Source organism: Eptatretus burgeri, chromosome 2, assembly GCF_056783735.1.
Source record: "Eptatretus burgeri isolate ZD-2024b chromosome 2, Ebu_testis_v1, whole genome shotgun sequence".
NCBI lineage: Eukaryota > Metazoa > Chordata > Myxini > Myxiniformes > Myxinidae > Eptatretus > Eptatretus burgeri.
The window spans coordinates 37,373,350-37,395,727 of record NC_140962.1 but is presented as its reverse complement, the minus strand read 5'-3'; the positions used below and the strand labels follow the sequence as shown (position 1 = coordinate 37,395,727).

Genomic DNA, 22,378 nt, shown 5'->3' with positions numbered 1-22,378 from the left:
CTCTGACCAGGGTTCTGAGAGGGAGACGTCATTCCTTTAGTAACAGTTCTCTTCGGAGAATCCTTGGTTATCGCTGGTCGGATTTTCTCTCCAATGAGCGTTTGCTGAGAGAGACTCAAATGAGATTTGTTACCTGCATCGTCCATGAGCATCAGCTGTGGCTGTATGGACATGTGTCTCATTTTCCTGAAGTTGATCCTGCTCACCAGATTCTCTCAGCGAGGGAGCCATGTGAGTGGAGGAGACGAATGGGCCAACCACGTGCCTCGTGGTTGCAGCAGGTTGATCGGTATTTCAAGGGGATAGAGATGGGCTAGGCATCTGCCAGGGGGATAGCGAGATGGAGCCCCATTGAGTACCGGCGGAAATTGGACGCAGCGATGCGCGGCTCCAGCGCATGCTCCAACACCTGACCTGACCTGACAGCATCAAATGCACACTGCCGTGGATAAGGCTGCCACATGGGGCAACTCCAAATGCACATGCGTATGCCTCCCCAACTCACAACCCTCTTGTCTGTCTAAGTTGTACTACTGTAACTCACTCACTGCTTGCTAAAGCTTCCCCAAATATCGTCCAATCATTTTGACTGCAGCTGCTGCAACTCTAACTTATTCTTTCAACCTATCTTTCAGTTTCCAAAGGAGATGAAATGATCCCTTAAATGGTCTCTCACCGGTTGTTCAAATCCACACACCAATGAGTGCATTAGCTCGAGTAACAGCAAGTTTGAATCAACCACATGGAGAGGGTATGCTTACGTGTTGTAATGAACACCAGGTCTTGATGAACCACAGTCTCACTTGGTAAAGCTTAAAGATGCAAACAGTCATATGACCCAAGTGCATCTTCAAACCTGTGGTTGTGCTACTAGTACTGCAGCATAGCAAACCAATTGTTCAACTTTTCATAAAAGCACCAAAATTGGTACATATGTTGACTAATGTATTCTGAACAACTCTGGATATGGAGCCACTCGAGATTTTGCCTTGGTCAGCTTTGGCGGCCATTCTCCAAAATGGCCGCCATTCTACTTTAACAACATGGGATATCTGTCATTGTTATTATCTTTGTAGGTTTCTCAGAGGTGATAAATACTCCATGTGATGTGCATTTACAAAGGAAAACAATACAAATGTCATTTGTGTTGATTTATTATATTTCCAACCATTGTATCGGGGGAAAATGGTCATTTTTATGGGAAAATCCATTTTCGCACACAGCATCAGTGACAGGTTCAGAAGTATTTTGTTGTGCTGGTGGTAGTGGTGGAAGTGTTGTTGTAATTGGTAATATTGGTGTAGTAGTAGTAGTAGTAGTAAGTAGTATTAGTGTGGTCAGGTCAGGTCAGGTATGGGAGCATGTGCCAGAACAGCGCTGAGTGGGTACAAGACACTGGCCAGGAATCTGATGCAGTTTGGAGAGTTGGGCTTACTACCCAGAACGCTGCAGCTTGATAGACTTGATGAAGGAGAGGGCATCGAGGTCGCACTGGTTGCTCACAAAGCTGTCTATCATAAACGATGCATGCTTCGTTTTAATACAACAAAGTTGCAAAGAGCACAGAAGAGGCCAGCAGGAGGCAGCTCATCTGGTGAAGGCAATGCCGTGCCAGGAAAGCGCACCAGGTCACTCAGTGCAGAATCAAGTACCTCGAGTCAACCCTCATGCTTCTTCTGCAGACAGTCTGGTGTGGACGCCTTTATTAAAGCCACCACCTTCAAGATTGATCAGCGTGTGCGGCAGTGTGCAACACAAATTGGAGACCACGAACTGCTGGCACGGCTCAGCATGGGTGATATGCGAGCTCTTGATGTCAAGTATCATTCCAAGTGTTTAATGTCTCTCTACAATCGCGCAAAGTCCTCTGTCAATGCTGAAGACAAGACTGGTCATGAAAGTGTGGTCTCCGGAATTGTGCTGGCAGAACTTGCCCTTTACATTGAAGATACTCACCTGGAAGAGGAGACATCTCCTGTATTCAGACCGGCCGACCTAGCAAACCTGTACGCGAACAGAATGGAGAATTTTGGAGTTCCCTTGGACATGAGAGTGAAAACAACAAGGCTGAAAGAACGCCTACTAGCCCAGCTCCCAGGCCTACGGGCACAGAGCAAAGGACGAGGTGTCCTGTTGGCATTCGCAGAATGAAAGAAACTCTTTGCCAAGAGGAACTCCGTCCAGCGCATCCCACCGACCTACGATGCTTTGGAACAGCATGAGAAGAGATCAGTCTTCCAGGGTGGCTATGTCTGGGGGCAGGTCTTGGTCCCTCAACCCGTGCTTCCATCACCAACAAGCTGGGGCTGGCGGAAAACAGAGGATGGGTCCTACGAACCGCTCTGGACCACACTGCATGAGGCTTCAAAAAGCTGCTTCGAGCTGGTGTCGTGCGGCTGCAAAAAAGGCTGTAGAAACCGCTGCAAATGCAAGAAGGCTAATCTGCAATGCACTGGACTGTGTGCTTGTGAAGGAGAATGCCAGTAGACAGACGCAGTAGACACAGACTGAGATATCGGCCTAGCATAGAATGTGCAAATGCAAAGTCGCATTGCTTGTAAAAGTGTTGACTTCTTGATCCAGAGCCAGTACACTTGAGCTCAGAAACTCATATTGTACTAGACTGATGTGTGCGTGTACCATGTGTCCTGGTAGAATGGTAGTAGACAGAAAACCGTAGCCGCTTCAAAGTGAAGTGTGCAATAATTTGACTACATTTTCAGAGTTTGTCATTATCACGATTATCAGTTCCCTTTTCAAAATAGAGTAAAGTATGTAATCTATAATGCAATTTTTGTTGATTCCAAACCTATTGAATGTGACGAATATCATTTGACTCTTGTTCTCCAGGCAATAATGGGTACTTTTCAGCGAAAAGTTTCAGGAGAGCAGCAATTTACAAATCAAATAATGGCTTTTTTTACCGAAAATACTGGCTCATATTATTTGAATACGCCTTTTCATGGTCAATTTACTGAAGTTAACACTTTCCTTATATCTACCACCAATACAATAAGAAAATAAGAGCATATAGCCAATTTCGCTAAAGTAGAATGGCGGCCATTTTGGAAAATGGTCGCCGAAGTTGACCAAGGCACAATCTCGGGTGGCTCCATATCTAGAATTGTTCGGAATACATTATTCTACATGTGTACCAATTTTGGTGCTTTTATGCAAATTTGAACAATTTATCTGAAATATCAGACTACGCTGCAGGACCATACCAGGTAGGATCTTCCTGCAAAAATGGCAAAAGATGGCCACCCAATGCGAGTTGCAATAAATAAAATAATAATAAATAAAAATGCTCATTGCGTATTTCCGAGAAGGCCTCCAAAGTAACCTGCTGACTGGGCTTCCCTTCCTCCATTGTGCAAGGTCTTTTCTTGTCCAGTGAACTTTTCACAATCTTCAAGGCCTTCATTCACAGCTGATGGAGTATTGCTATCCCCTTTGGAATGGTGCCCTTGATGCCTTACCTCATACCTTACCCTCGATGACGTGGAAAGCAAGGCCCTCAAAATCTCCTGTGATGAAGGTAAGTGTCTTAGCCTGTTACTTTCACATCGCAGGCAGGTTGGTGGTCTCTTTGTATTATGCCGCTTCCTTTGTGGTTTTACACCCTCTGCCCTCTTTTGGCTCTGTCTGTCCCAGGTTCCTTCAGAGCGTAGTCTGCCAGTAACCCTCTTCTTGTTAAACTCCCAAAATCCAGGCTCACTGCTCACCTTCACTCATTTGTTCCTCTTTTCTCTCACCTGTGGAACTAACTTCCCCAGTCTCTTCAGTCCCATTCTTCCATCCAGGGCTTCATGACAGCTGTTCAGCACAATCCGGTCATCCCCATCCATACTGAATATCTCTTCTATCCCAAATTACCCCATTCTTAAGCACTCCCTCTTTCCAGGTTATTGTAATCCCCCCCCCCTCTCAGTCACCTCTTCTTGTTCGTTCGTTGTCAGTTGTTTTGTTCCTTTTCTGTTTCATTCTCCATTTCCCCCTTCCTCTTCTTTCTGTGTTTTATTCAGCTTGTGTAGCTTGTTCACCCCTACGTGTCCTCCCTCCTCCTCTTGATCTCACTCTCACTTCTACTCCGCTGTTGGTGTTCCCCTTTCCCTTTTGTTCCATTCTATTCTGCTCTTGCTCTGCCATGAGCATCGACCATGTATACAGAAATAAAAAAATAGGAACACTGGACCTGCAGCTTATCTGGGCCGTGGCCTAATGTTGTAACCCAAATTTAGTAGCATTCTGACTGCTGGATCAGAAGAAGATTTTGGAAGGAATTTGTGGGACCGTCATTTTGACACACTTCCGGTCATGTGATCGGCATGGCCTCCTCAATTTAACATTAGGACCCCGTCCTACTGTTGTAACCCAAGTTTGGTAGCATTCTGACTGGTGAGTCTGGAGAAGAAGATTTTTGAAGAAATTTCCTAAGGCAGCCATTTTGACCAACATAAAAGTCATGTGACCAGAATGATCTTTGCCATTCCTGTTGTCAGTCATGACAGGAACGTTGCTGCCAAATTTCAGCCGGATTGGCCCAGCAGTTTGGCCGGAGAAGTCAAAAAACGAGACGGACGGACAGACATATGGACGTTGCGCAATGACAATACCTAATCTGCAATGTAAATTCCAGATAAGCAAAACAGACATTAAGACTCAGGCGACATTTAATCTGTGGCACGCAGATTTCCCCAGGCTTCCATTGAAACCTCCAAAACTTTTGCTGTCTTACAATTTCAAAAATCTTAACATCATATGAGAGAACACATGCTACCACTGCATGGAAGTCTGAGCTGTATGCGCTGCGGCACTGTCTTGTTGGCACCGAGCTCCTTGCACATTGCAGACACAGCGTCAGAAAAGTCTTCAGCACAGGGAACAAAGGATGTACCTTCATGGAGGTGCTGTCACATTGTCCTCCGATTCAGGATCCTAAAAAAATATGGGCCATAAATGTGATGAAGTGCTGAGGCTAATTCTGAAGTTACTGTCACACGTCACTGGCTCAAACACAAATTTCAATGTGACAGCGTTGGCCATCGTACATCAAATGCTGCAGTAATTGAATTTTGTAAGTGAATGCGCTAATATCACAAGAGAAAAATTTATTAGTTATTCTAAAAAAAAAACCTCACCATAAATTAAATCACTTTCACTAAGATTCTAATAAGCTTTGAAAACCTGTCAAATTATTGTGGCCCTCCCTTTGTGTGTGTATAATATATTTGATTTGATTTTTCACATATCATACTCTTTACAGAGCCTTGGTTCTGCCAAAGCAGTTCCTTGGCAAAGGTTATACTGGGTGGTTTGCCATTGCCTCCCAGCATTGTTTGTCCATGCTCTATCCTTTAAAATGCTGAGCATCAAGTAAGGAAGCAGCACGTACCATGTTTAAAGTCTTTGCTTTAACTTGGCCAGGATTTGAACCACCAATATCCCAGACTCAGAGTGGACATTCTTACTATTACACCACTGAGTCTGGTGTGTAATACTGTATTATGTGGAATGATATTTAATCTACCTGTTCTGCCTGCACCCGATTCAAAAACACGACAGAGATTCATTATTGCGGAGACATAAAAAGCTAATATTCATTCAAAAGTTTGTTCTCTCTGTGGCAGTTGTTGTCACTAACACCCAAATTAGAGTATAGATGCAAGTAAATAGGATTTAGATATGTAAGGTGGTAAGAAAAACAATAAATTAATGTATTTGAGTGTAGTTAGTGTGGGTAACGGGGGATCGTTCTCTGTCCACCTTTAGTTAATTTGAAGGGGAAATGGCACTTTCCAACAGGTCACTCACCGCTTGATGACTTTGTCTCATACAGTGCCAAATCAAATGTTAAAAAGGTGTCAAATGTATTCAGGGTTTAGTTGTGATTAGTTACAAAATGTTTTCTTTTCCTTCTTTCCGAGTTAGTAAGATGTCCAAAGAAACTTCTAAGTATCCCTCCTCTCTAAGGTTAGTCATGCTGAAGAATGTAGTGCCCTTAAGAACACCGACTGCCCAACTTTTCAACAACAGAATAAAACTGGAAGGGCACTCGGTAGAGCACATACCTTCGCCACGCAAAGCTTGATCCAGTAGAACATATCAGGCCCAAACATTTTTGAAATATTATGCACTCTAATGGTGAAGAATCACTTAGAAAAAAATTGCATATCCAGATTTGGATTCAAATCTTCACGAAAATTGAAGGAACTCTTCCTTGTGACACACCCAACGTGTCCACAAAGTTTTGTCCGAATCCGTCACAACTTTTTGAGATATCGTGCTACATATCATTTTGGTCTGACCTCTCAATGGTGAAGAATCTCCTAAAAAATTCTAGGAGTCGGATCCGGATCTTCACCAAAATCTAATCAGTTCGTCCTGGTCAGACACCGAATCTGTCCACACAACTTTTGAGATATCCTGTACACAAACAAACTGACAGACAGACTCACAAACAGACAGACAGACAGGTAGGGGTGAAAACATAACCTCCTTCCACCTTCAGTGGTGGAGGTAAAGAAGAAAATCAAGTCAGGTTTGCTTATAAAGTAGTAATTCAACGAGGCATTTATTGTTATTGTAAAATACAATGTTTACTGGCTGTCACAGTATACAAGGAAGTGGTTGGCACAGTATACAAGGTTTACTTGTTGGCACAGAATATAAGGGGCTTTATCGCAAAGTGGCAAAGAAGACGTTTCTGATTTGCTGGTGGGAGGTCAAAAGTGAGAGTATGGCAGCAGAGTTTGGAAGTTAAGGACTATGAAGATCAAGGCAAGGTTAACTGGCAGGCCAGGTTAACAGCATATTAAAAGCTAAGACAACACCTGTTTGATATCCCAGCTGAGTACAGAACCATATTAGCAGTACCCGGGTGTATAGGTTTGTTCGTCAGACCTGTGCATTGGCGGACATAGTAGAGAGTGATATGGCCATATTAAACCCGTGGAATTTCCCATTCCCGAGCAACTTTCAAACAGTACTTTTCCCCAAGTTCATATTCACAGAGAAGATCATCAATTGGAAAGTATTTTACAAAATCCACATTGTGATGTACAAGCAAACGTTTTTAAAATCCCATCATTAATCACCTTGAAGCAACACCCACAGGGTAATCGCGAACTTGTATCACAAGAAACATCCGCTCTCTTCGGGAGTGGCCTGGGATTGGTGGTCCAAATGTATTTTTGTGAACGTGGCTAGAAATCCCCCCTCTGTCCAGCAGGGGTCAGTAATCCACGTGCACTGTACCACGTATGCAAGCGAAAATCGTGGATCATCTACACTCCACAAACCCTCGCAGGGGTGGCGAGAGGGGCATTCTTTTGTGACTCTGGGTACCCCCAGCAGGTATGCAAAATTTGGTGGACATTGGCCAAGCTGTTTTCGAATCCACAATGTTCAGACATAAATATGCACACACATACCATGCATGCAGTGGATTTCTGAAATTTATTACGATGGAGCTTAAACTGCTCAAAGTAGGCATATTATCATCTCCTGAATTGGTAGCTTAGTTATGATATTATTGTTTAAATTCCTCAAACTTGCAATCGACTTGAATCAGATTTCCTCGTTACTTCCAAAACTACACTTCACATCGATTTGTATCAATTTTTTTACACTTAGCCCCTCTTGTAAAGGATGATTTTTTCAAACAGAAATAATATATAGACATAGATAAATAACATAAATGATAAACATAAATAATAAAGCTTCCTTTTTAGTTTTACATGGTAAAAAAAACAAACAAACAAACAAACAAACAAAAAAATGATTTATTTCCTTTTAATCTGTATGTTTGGTTTTTTAATTTCATATTTTTAACGAACTGCACCTTTATTATTACATCATATTGGTTCACGAGCGCCAGCCAGAGTGACCACTATATTCGTTATGTCTGTGTGTCTGTATGTATGTATGTATGTCTGTCTGTCTGTCCAGAGCACAACTTCGTGGGATGTGATCCGATTTGGATGAAACTTGAATATGATGTTGATATCAATGCCTAGTTTTGTCTTCCTGGCGATGGGCGTCCCCACACCCACTTGTAATTTTTGTTTTTTTTTCATATTTTTCTCGATTTTCTATCGAAATCCCCGCTCGAGAAATTGTGCGCATTGGCCATATGTACAACATATAAAAAATTCAGTTTGATTCGGTCAATTTTGAGGGAGAAGATAAGTTTTGAAGAAATGGGCGGTGACAGATAGTAGGGTGGCAGCTAAGATTGAGAAAATTTCAAGTGGGCGTGGGGACGCCCACGATGTGCGTGGGACGCCAATCGCCAGGAAGACAAAACTAGGCATTGATATCAACATCATATTCAAGTTTCATCCAAATTGGATCACATCCCACGAAGTTGTGCTCTGACAATCTACATCGTCAAATAGCACTCGTGAACCATTGTCGTCTTCAGACTTGTTTTAATTACATCATTTGCTCAATTTGCCACAAATCACTCTAAGCCAGTAACATAGTGACATCTCGCCAGTGGAGGTGGGAAACAAGAGTTATTACCTTTCATTATAAGCCGAGTGCTGACGTAACGGTTAAGGTGGCTGGCTTAAGTTCTTATGATCTTGAGTTTGAGCCCCTGTTCCACCGTTAAATAACACCAGGATGGTTGAGTCAGCCTGTCATCCTTCCGAGGTCAGCAAAATGAGTACTGGCTTACTGGAAACAGGGGCACTGCATCAGTGGCACATCGATGCTCCCAGCAATGATGCAACCAGCAGCTACGGGCTACATACAAACCCCCGCCCCCCCCCAAAAAACAAACCTTTTATGAGAAGTGCGTCCAAAGTTTGCTTCACGTCACTCATGTACCAGTCGAGACCACCATGGAATGGGAAAATTATATTAAGTGCTTTCCATCTGAGAGAACTCTCAAGCAAAACTGGAGTTTATTTGGTCATATAAAATCTTCTGTTCAAACCCAGGCAGCTCAGGCAATTGTAGTATGTCTCTTCATAAGTGGTAATAAATAAAAATGTTGGGACAAGTCATTGTTGCTCCACCATCGGGCACTGCATTGCTCTGGCGGTAAAATAAGTCAGACACTGATCTCACAATAGCAATTTCAGCTCAAGCAAGGTTCAGCAACAAAGCCAACCCTCCCCCCCCCTCCGAAAAACCAGCGGAACTGGCTTGTTGTATAATAGTATCCAATAAATAGGGGAGAGGGGGCAACCCCAATAATTTATCCCCTAAAAAATATTCCTCATAAAGTTGCGTTGTGTTCCTTACGACATGGAATTATCTTCAGACAAGGACAACAATATTCAACACACGAATCTCAGAAAGACATTTTTCACATCGTACAGAAGTTCACATCATAATATAGGGATCTCTGTCCACCACCATTTCTTGGTTCATTGAAAGGATATGTCGCACCATCGTCACAAAATGTAACCGGTGTCTTAATAGATACATTTCGGATATGATTTAGATCCTCCTATCGAGACAGGGGTTCATGATACACCTGTTTAACCCAAAGTATTTGCACTTACTGGGAAGGCAATGGCAAATCACCAGTATAACCCTTGCCAAAAAGCTGCTTCATCAGCACCGATGCTCTGTTACAGAGTATGGTACATCAGAATCAGAATATGAACTTTTCCTGAATCCAGTTGGTTTCTTCATCATGGAGTGGTCCAAGCAGATTATTTGCTTGATATGGACCATAAAATAAAACAAAACAAAACGTGTAATTAAGGTTTTGTGATTATTCGAGCAGAATATAAATCCATCCATTGGGACCATACACTGTGCAGAGCGTTGGTGCTGCCTAAGCAGTCTCCTAGGCTATTGGACACAATCCTGGACGGGTCACCACTCCGACACAGGATACCAGCGAGCTGGCACTCATTTTGCCAACCTCAGAAGGATGACAGGCCCAGTCAACCCCACCTGGTATTAATTCAACAGCCGAGTGGGATTTGAACTCAGGATCCTAGGACCCCAAGCCCACCACCCTAACCATTAAGCCAACACCAGGCATATGAATATACTGTAAATGATCAAAAGAATTTTGTAATCCTTCATGACTGGGGTATAAAAAGTGACAGCAATACCACATCTAAATAAATATCAATGTCGCAATAATATCTGAGAATATGTCCAGCAGAGTGTGTCGGATATAAATATAATGGAAGTTCAGGGTAGTAATACCTTGCGATGAGTGGGAACTTCTGCATGTCTGACATGGTGGATGAGTGAGGGTGAATTAACCCTACTTGGCTTGCATATGCAGCAGAGCAAGTAATGAGCAGAGCATCATGCGGAAATGACTGGCTTGTTATCCGACTCATGTAGCGGACTCGATCTCCCAGGGCAGACAATTTGTGGTTTTCAATTATTTTTTTATTTTTATTTTTACATGGAAACCGCCACATTGCTTGTTCGCACAAATTTTGTCATCCGATTGAAATGAGTTCATTCTGATTGAAATGAGTGCATTGGTCAATTGAAACAATCATCTGCAGAAAACGAATCGTCATCACCATGTAGTTGAACCACATTGATATGCGTGCTGTGCCATATGTCAAGCCTAGTCCAAGAGGTGAAAGACGGCATGGTTGCCCACACCGTTGCACTTTCAAGAACAGTGCATCTGAGTTGCCCTGCGTTGTAGCACACCCTGAGTACCTGCACGTATTAGGAATACACTCGATTTTTCAACCTTACAAAAGGTCTGCTCATGATTTTAAAATGCGTAACAAAAGATTCATATTTTTCAATTTCAACGAATTGGTCGGCAAGCAAATCTGCTTTAAAATACCTGCTTTTATTCAATAACTATGAACGTTGACTTTGCTTGGTTCACTGTACAATTCTTGCGATGGTTAAGTTTGTCTGGTTGCAACTGCTGCAAACTTCAAGAAACACTTCTTTCACAACAAGATCTTCGTTAAGCTTATCGGACATAAGATACAGTAGTATTGAGTATATTAAATTATCCTAACTGTTGTGGCCTTGTAGCGATAGCTTTTATAATTCACGTATCAGCTGTTATTTGGCAACATTGTGAGCAGCAGTTGGCTTGGTTGAAAATGACTCGGTGATTGAGCAGAGGCTGTGAGATTATGGCCCAGCTTTGAGCGTTTCTACTCGACGTTACGTTGCAGGTCCCAATACCGCTGTCCCTCACTGGGGATGCCGCTCATTCAACATGACCCCAAATGCTGGCGACAAACATACTCATCTGCTCATTCGCATCTTGTTGCGTTGGCTTCTTCATACGATGGAGTTTACTCTCCCGCAGATAATTTCTCTTTCTACCAAATCTTTAATGGCTTTAGGGAAAGTTCAGAACAACAAAAAAAAACAAAAACCCTCAAGGTCTCTTCATCCCGAGTCTTCATTTATTTTACTACATCCCCTCAAAGAATAGCCCTACGTGCCAGATTCTGAACATCACTTGAGCTGACATCCACGTCCCCTGGAGGAGTTGGAACAGTCATTTGATGTGTTCTTCATTTTACCTTTTTTTGCATCTAGCTTCATCATGGCTTTGCTGACTTGAGCTTTTTGCTCGTTCTTCCCCCATTAACAGCAACAGGCGTCGGGCCAGTACGTGTTCCACTGCGTGTGGCCAGTGGGGATTCTCCAATGTTGTGTAGAGAAGGCTCTCGGTACATGGCAACTACGGAGAGAGAAGAAGAAGAAAAAGCAATCGGGGGTTAGCTCAATATGACATTTTTTTTATAAAACGATACAGGTTAACAAAGTACATTCCTACCCTTCACCGATGCTACCCAATAGAGTCTGGCGATATATCGATACCGGTTATTTTCTTTTTTTTCATATCATACATCACATCAATTTTAAAATTTTTTCATATCGATATTCCGGGACTGCAATTCTGAATATACCGGAATACCAAAAAAAAAAAATCGGGATGAAAACAAACAAACCGGTATATCACCAAGAAATCCATGATTTAAAAAGCTTTGATGCACTCGGCGTCTCGGCTACCGATGGAACAAGTGTAACGTATGATGTCAAGACGTACCAGGGAGTGTAGTATGTTTTAACTTTTATCCCTCAGCATCCAAGCACCATGCAAGTAATGTCGTTTGTCTTTGCCTTCGGGGCTGGTTTTGAAGCAATTGCCAATTGGTTATTATATATGAATTGGGTGTGCTTTAGAAAGCCTGTGCCGATTACCGACACGGCGATCCACAGTAGTCATATCGGTACGACAGTCATACCAGTATGAGGCAATACCAGTGTGAAGAGATACTGGTTATAGTCATACTGGTATAGTGATCCGCAATAGTCACACCGTTCTGGTGATCCGCGACAGTGATACGAGTACGGTGATCCACAATAGTCATACCAGTATGGTGATCCGCAATAGTCATACCGGTACGGTGATCCACAATAGTCAAACCGGTACGGTGATCTGCCATAGTCAAACTGGTACGGTGATCCGCGATAGTCAAACCGGTATGGTGATCCGCGACAGTGATATGAGTACAGTGATCCACAATAGTCATACCGGTACGGTGATCCACAATAGTTATACCGGTACGGTGATCCACAATAGTCAAACCGGTACGGTGATCCACAATAGTCAAACCGGTACGGTGATCCACAATAGTCAAACCGGTACAGTGATCCACAATAGTCAAACTAGTATGGTGATCCGCGATAGTCAAACCGGTATGGTGATCCGCGATAGTCAAACCGGTACGATGATCCGCGATAGTCAAACCGGTACGGTGATCCGTGATAGTCACACCGAAATGGTAATCCGCGATAGTCAAACCAGTATGGTGATCCGTGATAGTCACACCGAAATGGTGATCCGCGATAGTCAAACCAGTACGGTGATCCGTGATAGTCACACCGAAATGGTGATCCGCGATAGTCAAACCAGTACGGTGATCCGTGATAGTCACACCGAAATGGTGATCCGCGATAGTCAAACCGGTACGGTGATCCGTGATAGTCACACCGAAATGGTAATCCGCGATAGTCAAACCAGTATGGTGATCCGTGATAGTCACACTGAAATGGTGATCCGCGATAGTCAAACCGGTATGGTGATCCGTGATAGTCACACCGAAATGGTGATCCGCGATAGTCAAACCAGTACGGTGATCCGTGATAGTCACACTGAAATGGTGATCCGCGATAGTCAAACCGGTATGGTGATCCGTGATAGTCACACCGAAATGGTGATCCGCGATCGTCAAACCGGTATGGTGATCCGTGATAGTCACACTGAAATGGTGATCCGCGATAGTCAAACCGGTATGGTGATCCATGATAGTCACACCGAAATGGTGATCCGCGATCGTCAAACCGGTATGGTGATCCGTGATAGTCACACTGAAATGGTGATCCGCGATAGTCAAACCGGTATGGTGATCCGTGATAGTCACACCGAAATGGTGATCCGCGATCGTCAAACCGGTATGGTGATCCGTGATAGTCACACTGAAATGGTGATCCGCGATAGTCAAACCGGTATGGTGATCCGTGAAAGTCACACCGAAATGGTGATCCGCGATCGTCAAACCGGTATGGTGATCCGTGATAGTCACACTGAAATGGTGATCCGCGATAGTCAAACCGGTATGGTGATCCGTGATAGTCACACCGAAATGGTGATCCGCGATAGTCAAACCGGTACGGTGATCTGTGATAGTCACACCGAAATGGTGATCCGTGATAGTCACACTGAAATGGTGATCCACGATAGTCAAACCGGTATGGTGATCCGTGAGTCACACCGAAATGGTGATCCACGATAGTCAAAGCGGTATGGTGATCCGTGATAGTCAAACCGGTATGGTGATCCGTGATAGTCACACCGAAATGGTGATCCGCGATAGTCAAACCGGTATGGTGATCTGTGATAGTCACACCGAAATGGTGATCTGCGATAGTCAAACCGGTACGGTGATCTGTGATAGTCACACCGAAATGGTGATCCGCGATAGTCAAACCGGTATGGTGATCCGTGATAGTCACACCGAAATGGTGATCCGCGATAGTCAAACCAGTACGGTGATCCGTGATAGTCACACCGAAATGGTGATCCGCGATAGTCAAACCGGTACGGTGATCCGTGATAGTCACACCGAAATGGTGATCCGCGATAGTCAAACCGGTATGGTGATCTGTGATAGTCACACCGAAATGGTGATCCGCGATAGTCAAACCGGTACGGTGATCCGTAATAGTCACACCGAAATGGTGATCCGCGATAGTCAAACCGGTACGGTGATCCGTGATAGTCACACCGAAATGGTGATCCGCGATAGTCAAACCGGTATGGTGATCTGTGATAGTCACACCGAAATGGTGATCCGCGATAGTCAAACCGGTACGGTGATCCGTAATAGTCACACCGAAATGGTGATCCGCGATAGTCAAACCGGTATGGTGATCCGTAATAGTCACACCGAAATGGTGATCCGCGATAGTCAAACCGGTAAGGTGATCCGTGATAGTCACACCGAAATGGTGATCCGCGATAGTCAAACCAGTACGGTGATCCGTGATAGTCACACCGAAATGGTGATCCGCGATGGCGATGGACACCGGCCTGTGTCGATTACCAACACTGATCGCGCTTTAAAACAAAATTATTTTTCATACAAGTTGAAGTTGGAAGTCAAATAACCGTTCTCATCATGGGGGAAAAAGCCCTGTGTGGGAATACTTTGAAAAATTCCCGTGTGTCAATGATGTGTACATCATATATGAATATGTAATGGACCATTTGGACCATTGCGTATTTTTGGAACCTGTGTATAAAAACAAAAATATTTATATATATATTTTTTATTACCGATATATCGATATCAGAAAAAAATGATACCGACGGAGCTTACTACCCCCATTCCATAAGCTTCCATTTCTTCCAGTTCTCTGATAAATCAAACACATAACATGAGAGGTCTCCATTCGAACATTACAGATCCTTCCATCCAGATTGTTTCCAAAGACATTGTGTGCTGAACAAAAACATTCCTTTCACAAGATGTTTCCAACACCTTGGTATCTTTCCCTGACTTTTCTCACTTCTGCTTTGACATAACAAGCCTAATCCCTGTCATGACAGTGGAGTTGCTATTTCTGTCAAAAATTCCACCCCCTCCCCTATCCCACCCACAGCCCCTGCTCTACACCAGTGGTTCCCAAAGTTTTTTGGCCATGATCAAAAATTTGAAATCACATTCGCCTCGTGACACAAATGGTACCGGAACCTACGATAAAAAAGTGTCGGAGAAAATTCTTTCGGCATGAAAATCCTCCCTCAAAAAAACTGGGATTTTGAAGCTTTTTTATTTTTTTTTTCAAGTTTGGGTCATGGCCCTGGATTTGGGAGCCCCTGCTCCATACCAACCCTTCCTAACTACTGAAGTATCTCTGGCTGTGCAAAAATTAACCATCAACCACCATAAAGTAGAGACTTGGGAGATTTTTTGGCACTTTCATTCACAATGAGAGAACAGTGTGGAATGTCATGAATTTACAGTGGTGGAACGGCGTGAATGGCGTGTTCAATGTGACATCCACGGCATGGCAGCAAGCATTTACTCTCACAGCGAAGTTCTGCGTCACCCTCGTAAATGCCAGGTGTGAGATGGTTTTTCCACATTCCTCAAGAGGCTCTCTTGAGATTTTGGATGTGATGAGGGTTGTCTTTGTAAACAATGCCTTTCACGTAGCCCGACAGAAAGAAGTCCAGTGGGTTGATGTCTGGGGAATGGGTAGACCAGATCTGCTCTGTCTTGAAGGAGATTTCCTTGTCAACGAACTTCTCTGCCTTGTCAGTGTCTGTGAGAGAGTTTTGATCTGCACTTTGTGTAGATAATGTATAATGTCCTGCTTCAGGATCCAGAAGACAGTGTTGTGCGAAAGTCCAAGCTCTTGTGAGCGCTGGTGAGAGGATCTCCTTTGACTGTTGAGTGACGGATTGTCTCACCACCCTCAATGTTCTCTTCTGAACACTCAGTCTTCTTTCTGCACGGTATATTGGGATTGTGGGCAGTGCCTTCTTTCTGGAACTTCTTGACATTGCGAAGAATACAGATTTTGCTCGGTGGATCTTTCACTTTGAAATGTTTTCCGAGAAAGCCGCTGAGTCTTGATCACAAACTTCGTTTCAAGGTACTATTCTATCATTTTACTTTGTTGTTGTGCTGTGTACGACATCTATACTCCAGACTAATGAAACTTGGTGGAGACAATTTCCCAACTTCCGAGAACATAAGCTGAAAAATAAACAATAATTATCATCAAAAACGTTCAAAAGAGACACAATTGAAATAGTACCAAGACTTTTGAAACACCCTGGTACCTCATTTTCATCTACATGGTGCATCATCCACATGACAACAATGACTCCATATATACACCTCTCTTTCTGCTCACATAGATAAACCACTAACCAGCCATCCCAATTATCTATTGTCTAACTGCAGCAATTTCAACTTCACAATGACAATTGGCAGGGAGATTGGCTCTCCAAAACATAGCCACGGCATTGTTGTGAAGGCCTTTTGTGAGTCTGCAGGTTTGACTCATTCATGAACTTACTTACCCAGATCGATGCAAATGCTGTACATCTTCACTGATGGACCAGGTAATGACTAACTTTCCAACCAATCTCTCTCCTTTCTTTTCAGCCCCTCTTTGCTCCTCTGACCCTGTTCTTAAAGAAGTCCCAAACTCTATCGCTGTAGTTTGAGAGCTACCTCACCACTGCAGAATCTGGCAGTCCAATTACGGCAATTAGGGGAAAATTGCAGTTTCTGCCAGTTTCCAATTTGACAGAAACTGCAACTGTCTGTTTGTTAATATCTTAGTCTTCAATCTCCTCTGCATATGCATGACAGTCAATGTTCCTGGGAGAACGTCCACAACAGCCCGCTCTCTCCAAACTTAGCGCATTTGATAAGGTCAACAACAAATGCATGTCCGACATCAAACAATAGTGAATATAACATCATACGAATATCAGGCAGATCTTTCATACCTGTTTGCTTCCTCAAAGATGTGGTTTTGCTTTTGTTAAGTATACATCCTCTTGACCCACTCTCCCAATCCCAATCTTAAAAATATATATCAGGTCTATTTCCCTGAACATATACTACAAGTCTTTGACAATCTCTGGAATTCCAATGCTTTGCTCACCAAAGTTTTTGTCTCTGACATCCAAGACCACCTTCGTTCCTGGCCTGCTAACTACTCCACGCATGCAATCAGTGCAGAGCTCTCAAAAGTACCCCTTTGAGCTCTTCTCCCAGCAATGACAGGAGAGCCCAAAATCAGCATCTTGGGCCAGTTTTGTTACTGTGATGCATAAATGATCTATCTGAGACCCTAGATAGCTCTCCTTCTTCTTTGCCATGCAGACTAATGATTCCACATTCAGCGACACTGCAACCCATCCCGACGATGGACTGGAAGCAAGCAGCTACATTGCTCTCAGCAGACCTGGCAAGGACAGATCCTGGGCTAACATGTAGAACATTTAATTCTATCTTGGCAGTCACATTTTAAAATGATCTCTCTGGAAGGATTATCTCATAAACTCATCTATTTAATACCTCCATCAGGCACGGGAAGAAGTTTGTTCATTCACGTTTCTGTGCTTTGCCATCAGCTGTGGCCTCTCCTGGCAGGCCATGGATTAAAGCTGGTTTTTAAAGCCACAACTTCAGACTGGGTATCTTCTTTTTTCTCTCTACACAACAGTGAGGCTCATGGAAGAGCAAGGTTGAATGAGCACTTGTCCTTCAGTGGTAAATATAAACTTTTCAGGCCGACAAAGCTTCTGACCTTCGTTTAATAATGTACTACTGTGCCATATGGGCTGTTGCTTCTGCTTCACACTTTTCCTGGAACCTGTTGAATCAAAGCTCTCAAATCATACCTTCTCCCATAAATAACTAAAGGAACCAAGCATCTCTTTTTCTCTTTCTCTTTCTCTTTCTCTTTCTCTTTCTCTTTCTCTTTCTCTTTCTCTTTCTCTTTCTCTTTCTCTTTCTCTTTCTCTTTCTCTTTCTCTTTCTCTCTCTTCTCTTTCTCTTTCTCTTTCTCTTTCTCTTTCTCTTTCTCTTTCTCTTTCTCTTTCTCTTTCTCTTTCTCTCTCTCTTTCTCTCTCTCTCTTTTTCTCTCTCTCTCTCTCTCTCTCTCTCTCTCTCTCTCTCTCTCTCTCTCTCTCTCTCTCTCTCTCAGGTTGGTGGCCTTTCTTTCTACCATCTCTTCTGGAATTCGGGTTCACCCTGCTCTTTCAGCCCGTGTTCCTCCTCAGCCCCTCCAGGACACACAATTTCTTCCAGTAACCCTCCTCGTCACCTTGCAAAATAAAAAAATCCAGGCATCACCTATTCTTTTTATCCCTCCGATGGAAGCAACTCACGAAATCAGTGCAATCAGATTCCTTCGGGGTTTTTGAGATGACAGTACACTGTGATTGAATGTCATCTTTCCTTTCTAGTAGTGATTGTTTATACCCCCATTAACCCATACCACAGTCACTCCTCTTACCTGTTATAAACCTCTCTCTCCCTCTCAGGATGTGTGTGTGTGTGTGTGTGTGTGTGTGTGTGTGTGTGTGTGTGTGTGTGTGTGTGTGTGTGTGTGTGTGTGTGTGTGTGTGTGTGTGTGCGAGCGTACAAAAAAGTTAATCACTTTGATTAAAATCTAATTTTTATCAATTTCTTCCAATTAAGGGATAAAGGAACAGGAATGCATTTTTGGAGGAACTTAACCTACTCCAAGTTGGAATATAGGGCATTTCATTTCAACTTCACAATCATCAATCGTCCTTACAGATTGGTGAAGAGGCAGCAGACTCACATCGGTTCAATTCCTGACCCGACTATTCACCGTCAGATTGACAAATCACGAGCAGCAATTGACATCATAAAGTGATGACCTTCGTTTAATAATGCAGATGAGACGGGTAAGTACAGATGATCCAGCCCATCAGTGGGATAAATCACGAGCAGCAATTGACATCATAAAGTGTACCGTCCCTTGGATGGACGTTTTACTGGAAACCCACGGTGTCTTTTGGATGAAGAGGAGGTGAGTTATTGTCAACACCCTGGCAAAAATTTCAAATTGTTGCTCTGACTACCACTGGGAAGGCATTGGCAAACAAACTACCCAGTGCCATTGCTGACATGAGACTGCTGCGGCAGCAATGGACCTTCCTTTGGGGCAAATGGCCGCAAGAAGAAGTCATCTACAGCTGAAAAGATTCAATTCCACAAAAAGACCAGAGTTTGTTGGATCATCATTTCACCACATTATTTAATTTGTTCGAAGTATCACTGCAACCTTTGGCAGCATTTGCAAGCGAACTAGTTGGTCAGATGAATTGTGGCTGGAATTTTTCCAGAACATGCTCCACTTGTTAACCTCCGCCATCGAAGATGGATGGAGGTTACTGTTTTCACCCCTGTCTGTTTGTTTGTTTGTGAACACTATTACGGAAAAACTTCTCGACGGATTTCGACGAAACTTGGTGGGGGGATTAGGTATGGTCCAAGGATCATGCCATTAGATTTCGGACTTGGTCCAAAGTCCAATATGTCCCTATGGCGGCCATTTTGAAAAAAATATTTGAATTTTTTTTTTTTGCATTTCTACATGTTTTAAGTGATTTCCAACAAAAAAAATGCCAAAATTATAATTGCGGCTGATTTTGGAACTTCAGGTGGATATACCCACGTAAAATCAATTTCTGTCTCAAGGAATCTAGTTATGACGAATGAATCGAGTATGTAAAAGTTAAAAGTAAAAGGGAAAGTTGCAAACTATAACTCTGTGAGCACTGTTGACGTCAAATTGAATGAATAGGATATCAGGTTCACTTGAGTGACCGAGCAGTATTGGCGGCGGAGGTTTTGCACTCTACCGAGTGCTCCCCCTCTTGTTTAATAATGTGTCATTGCCATTGTTTAAATCAGTCAGGTGGTCACTGAGTCACCAGACAGCAAGTTGAAAAACTCTGAAAAATGACATGACATGACAATCTTGCTTCACGAAATGCAACTTTTGCAGCAGTTGCTGTGACCAGGCGTTAGACAAGAAAATTAATCACTGATAAAAATTAACTTCTTTATACATATATATATATAAAAAAAAAGAATGATTCCTGAACAGAGTGAGAAAATCATACAATAATAATCAATGGACACCAGTAATTCTATTCCTATAAATAGTGAATGTCCCATGTTCAGATAGAATGTAAATGGGAAAAGAGAAGGACATTTTTATATTTTGAAGGATATATTATTGTCGTGTGGTTGCAATGACAGCACAGGGAATGTTGGGGTCAGGGAAACAAAAGGATGATCACATCACAGGTTCACATGCAGTTCAGCTCTTGACATTGGAACAAACTCATCCAATAAAGGGGAAACAACAGAGATGACTACAAGGCTACAAGACGAGCAGTGATTGCTTGCCTGGTAATCATAGACCCAACTCTGCAGCAAGTAACGTTGCAAATTGCAATTGCACAAATCCCACCAACTTTATGAGAAATAAGTTTCAGGGACTGGAAAACATGAGATTGATAATGTCCCCCATTCCCAAACCACTTGTCTGTGCTGAAGTTAGAAAAGGGTACGCCTGGTTGATCAAAACGCAATCATATTAGGAGTAGACTAGCTGTGGACTAATGAAAATGTATCTTGTGGTCAGACAGGTCCCATTGGATACAATTCACTGTGTTTGTGTGGATAGGAGAGTGAAACTTTGGCAAAAACTCTGAGGTTATGCAGATTTACTTTAATGTGTTGTTTCCTTTGGGGAAATCACAGAAAAGCTGCATTTTGATTCTAGTTTCTTCAAACATTGACATGAAAAAAATACAGATTTACTGTGTTGTGACACGTGCTCCAAAGGTGAGCAAGTGGCATGAAAGAATCAAAATGATGCAATGTCAAAGCAAACTTACATTACAAAAATGCAGAACATGTGTACTCTGAATGTCTGACAAGACACTTATTTGGTGGGAAGGAATACAAAACAAAACAAAGTAGAATGGCACTCTGTAGAGCGTGTACCTCTGTCAGGCTGAACAGTTTACTTTTTGTATCCCACTGATGGGTCAGATCTGCATCCAGACACGAATCAAAATCTAATCGGCTTGTTCTTGTCACCCACCCAAACTGTCCACCCTGTTCCTCTCAGCCCCTCCAGGACACACAAGTTCTTGCAGTAACCATAAGTTTACGACAAAAAGTAAGTTTTGTCAAAACCCAGAAAAAAAATTTGAACAAGAAAAAGAGCAATCAGAGATTGTAGACCCTCGCCAGGACTTCTTTTGTGTGGTGTATTTTGTGTGCCATTTGTGTACTGGTGTCAGGTCAGGTCAGGTATGGGAGCATGTGCCAGAACAGCGCGTCGCTGCGTCCACTTTCCGCCGGTACTCCAGGGGCCTCCGTCTGGCCTTCCCCGGGGCAGATGCCAGGCCCATCCCCATCTCCTTGAGATGCTGGTCAACCTGCTGCAACCATGAGGCACGTGGTCGGCCCATTGGCCTCCTCCACTCATGAGACTCCCTCGCTAAGAGAATCTAGTGAGCAGGATCAGCGTCAGGAAAACGAGCCACATGTCCATACAGCCGCAACTGACGCTCACGGACTATGCAGGTAACAAATCTCATCCGAGTCTCTCTCAGCAACCGCTCGTTGGACACAAAATCCGACCAGCGATAGCCAATGTTTCTCCGAAGAGACCTGGTACCAAAGGAATTAAGTCTCCGTCTCAAATCCTTGGTCAGAGTCCAAGTCTCGCATCCATAGAGCAAGACTGGAAGCACCAAGGACCTCAAGACTCAGACTTTCGTCCTCCCGCACAGGTACTGGCAGCGCCACACCCCATGATCCAGTGAATCCATGACTCCCCAGGCCCGAACCAGATGTCTATTGACCTCTGGCTCGCAGCCAGCAGAGACATGAATATCACTGCCAAGGTAAGTGAATCTCTCCACGACCTCAATATCCTCACCACAAACAGACACAGGCAGGACAGCAGCATCCAAGATGTCACCGAAAGCCTGGATCTTAGTTTTGACCCAAGAAACCTGTAATCCCAGCGGCTCTGACTCCTCATTCAGCGCCTCGAGGGCCCCCAAAAGGATATCTAAAGTTTCCGCAAAGATGACTGCATCATCTACGAAATCAAGGTCCGAGATCTTGACATTCCCAAACGATGCACCGCAGCTTGATCTTTCCGACATCCTCCCTAAAATCCAGTCCATACAAGTGCTGAAAAGTGTGGGGGCCATTACACACCCCTGACGAACTCCAGTAACAACTGGAAATAAGTCAGAGATGGTACCAGCACACTTCACAGCACTCTCAGTACCAGAGTAGAGTTC

The 22,378-nt window shown here is 43.4% G+C and overlaps 2 protein-coding genes across 3 annotated transcripts in view; one reads left to right on the top strand and one right to left on the bottom strand.

The window, feature by feature from the left end:
* The first annotated feature begins 1,353 nt into the window (after positions 1 to 1,353).
* LOC147031825 (uncharacterized) lies at positions 1,354 to 2,151 on the top strand. The gene has a single exon (XM_085850050.1). It carries the CDS (start codon positions 1,354 to 1,356, stop codon positions 2,149 to 2,151), a length of 798 nt encoding a protein of 265 aa, XP_085706176.1.
* A 4,391-nt stretch (positions 2,152 to 6,542) lies between these two features.
* LOC147031823 (fibroblast growth factor 14-like) overlaps positions 6,543 to 22,378 on the bottom strand; it is a 207,451-nt gene continuing 191,615 nt past the window's right edge. For both annotated transcript variants that reach the window (XM_085868002.1, XM_085867993.1), the window contains exon 5: positions 6,543 to 11,653. In XM_085868002.1, the coding sequence (XP_085724128.1) occupies positions 11,514 to 11,653 (140 nt within the window). In that variant the 3' untranslated portion in view covers positions 6,543 to 11,513. The remainder of the gene's footprint in view (positions 11,654 to 22,378) is intronic.

Coding starts and splice junctions, on each gene's coding strand:
- LOC147031825 (XM_085850050.1), top strand. CDS start 1,354: ATGGGAGCATGTGCCAGAACAGCGCTGAGTGGGTACAAGACACTGGCC.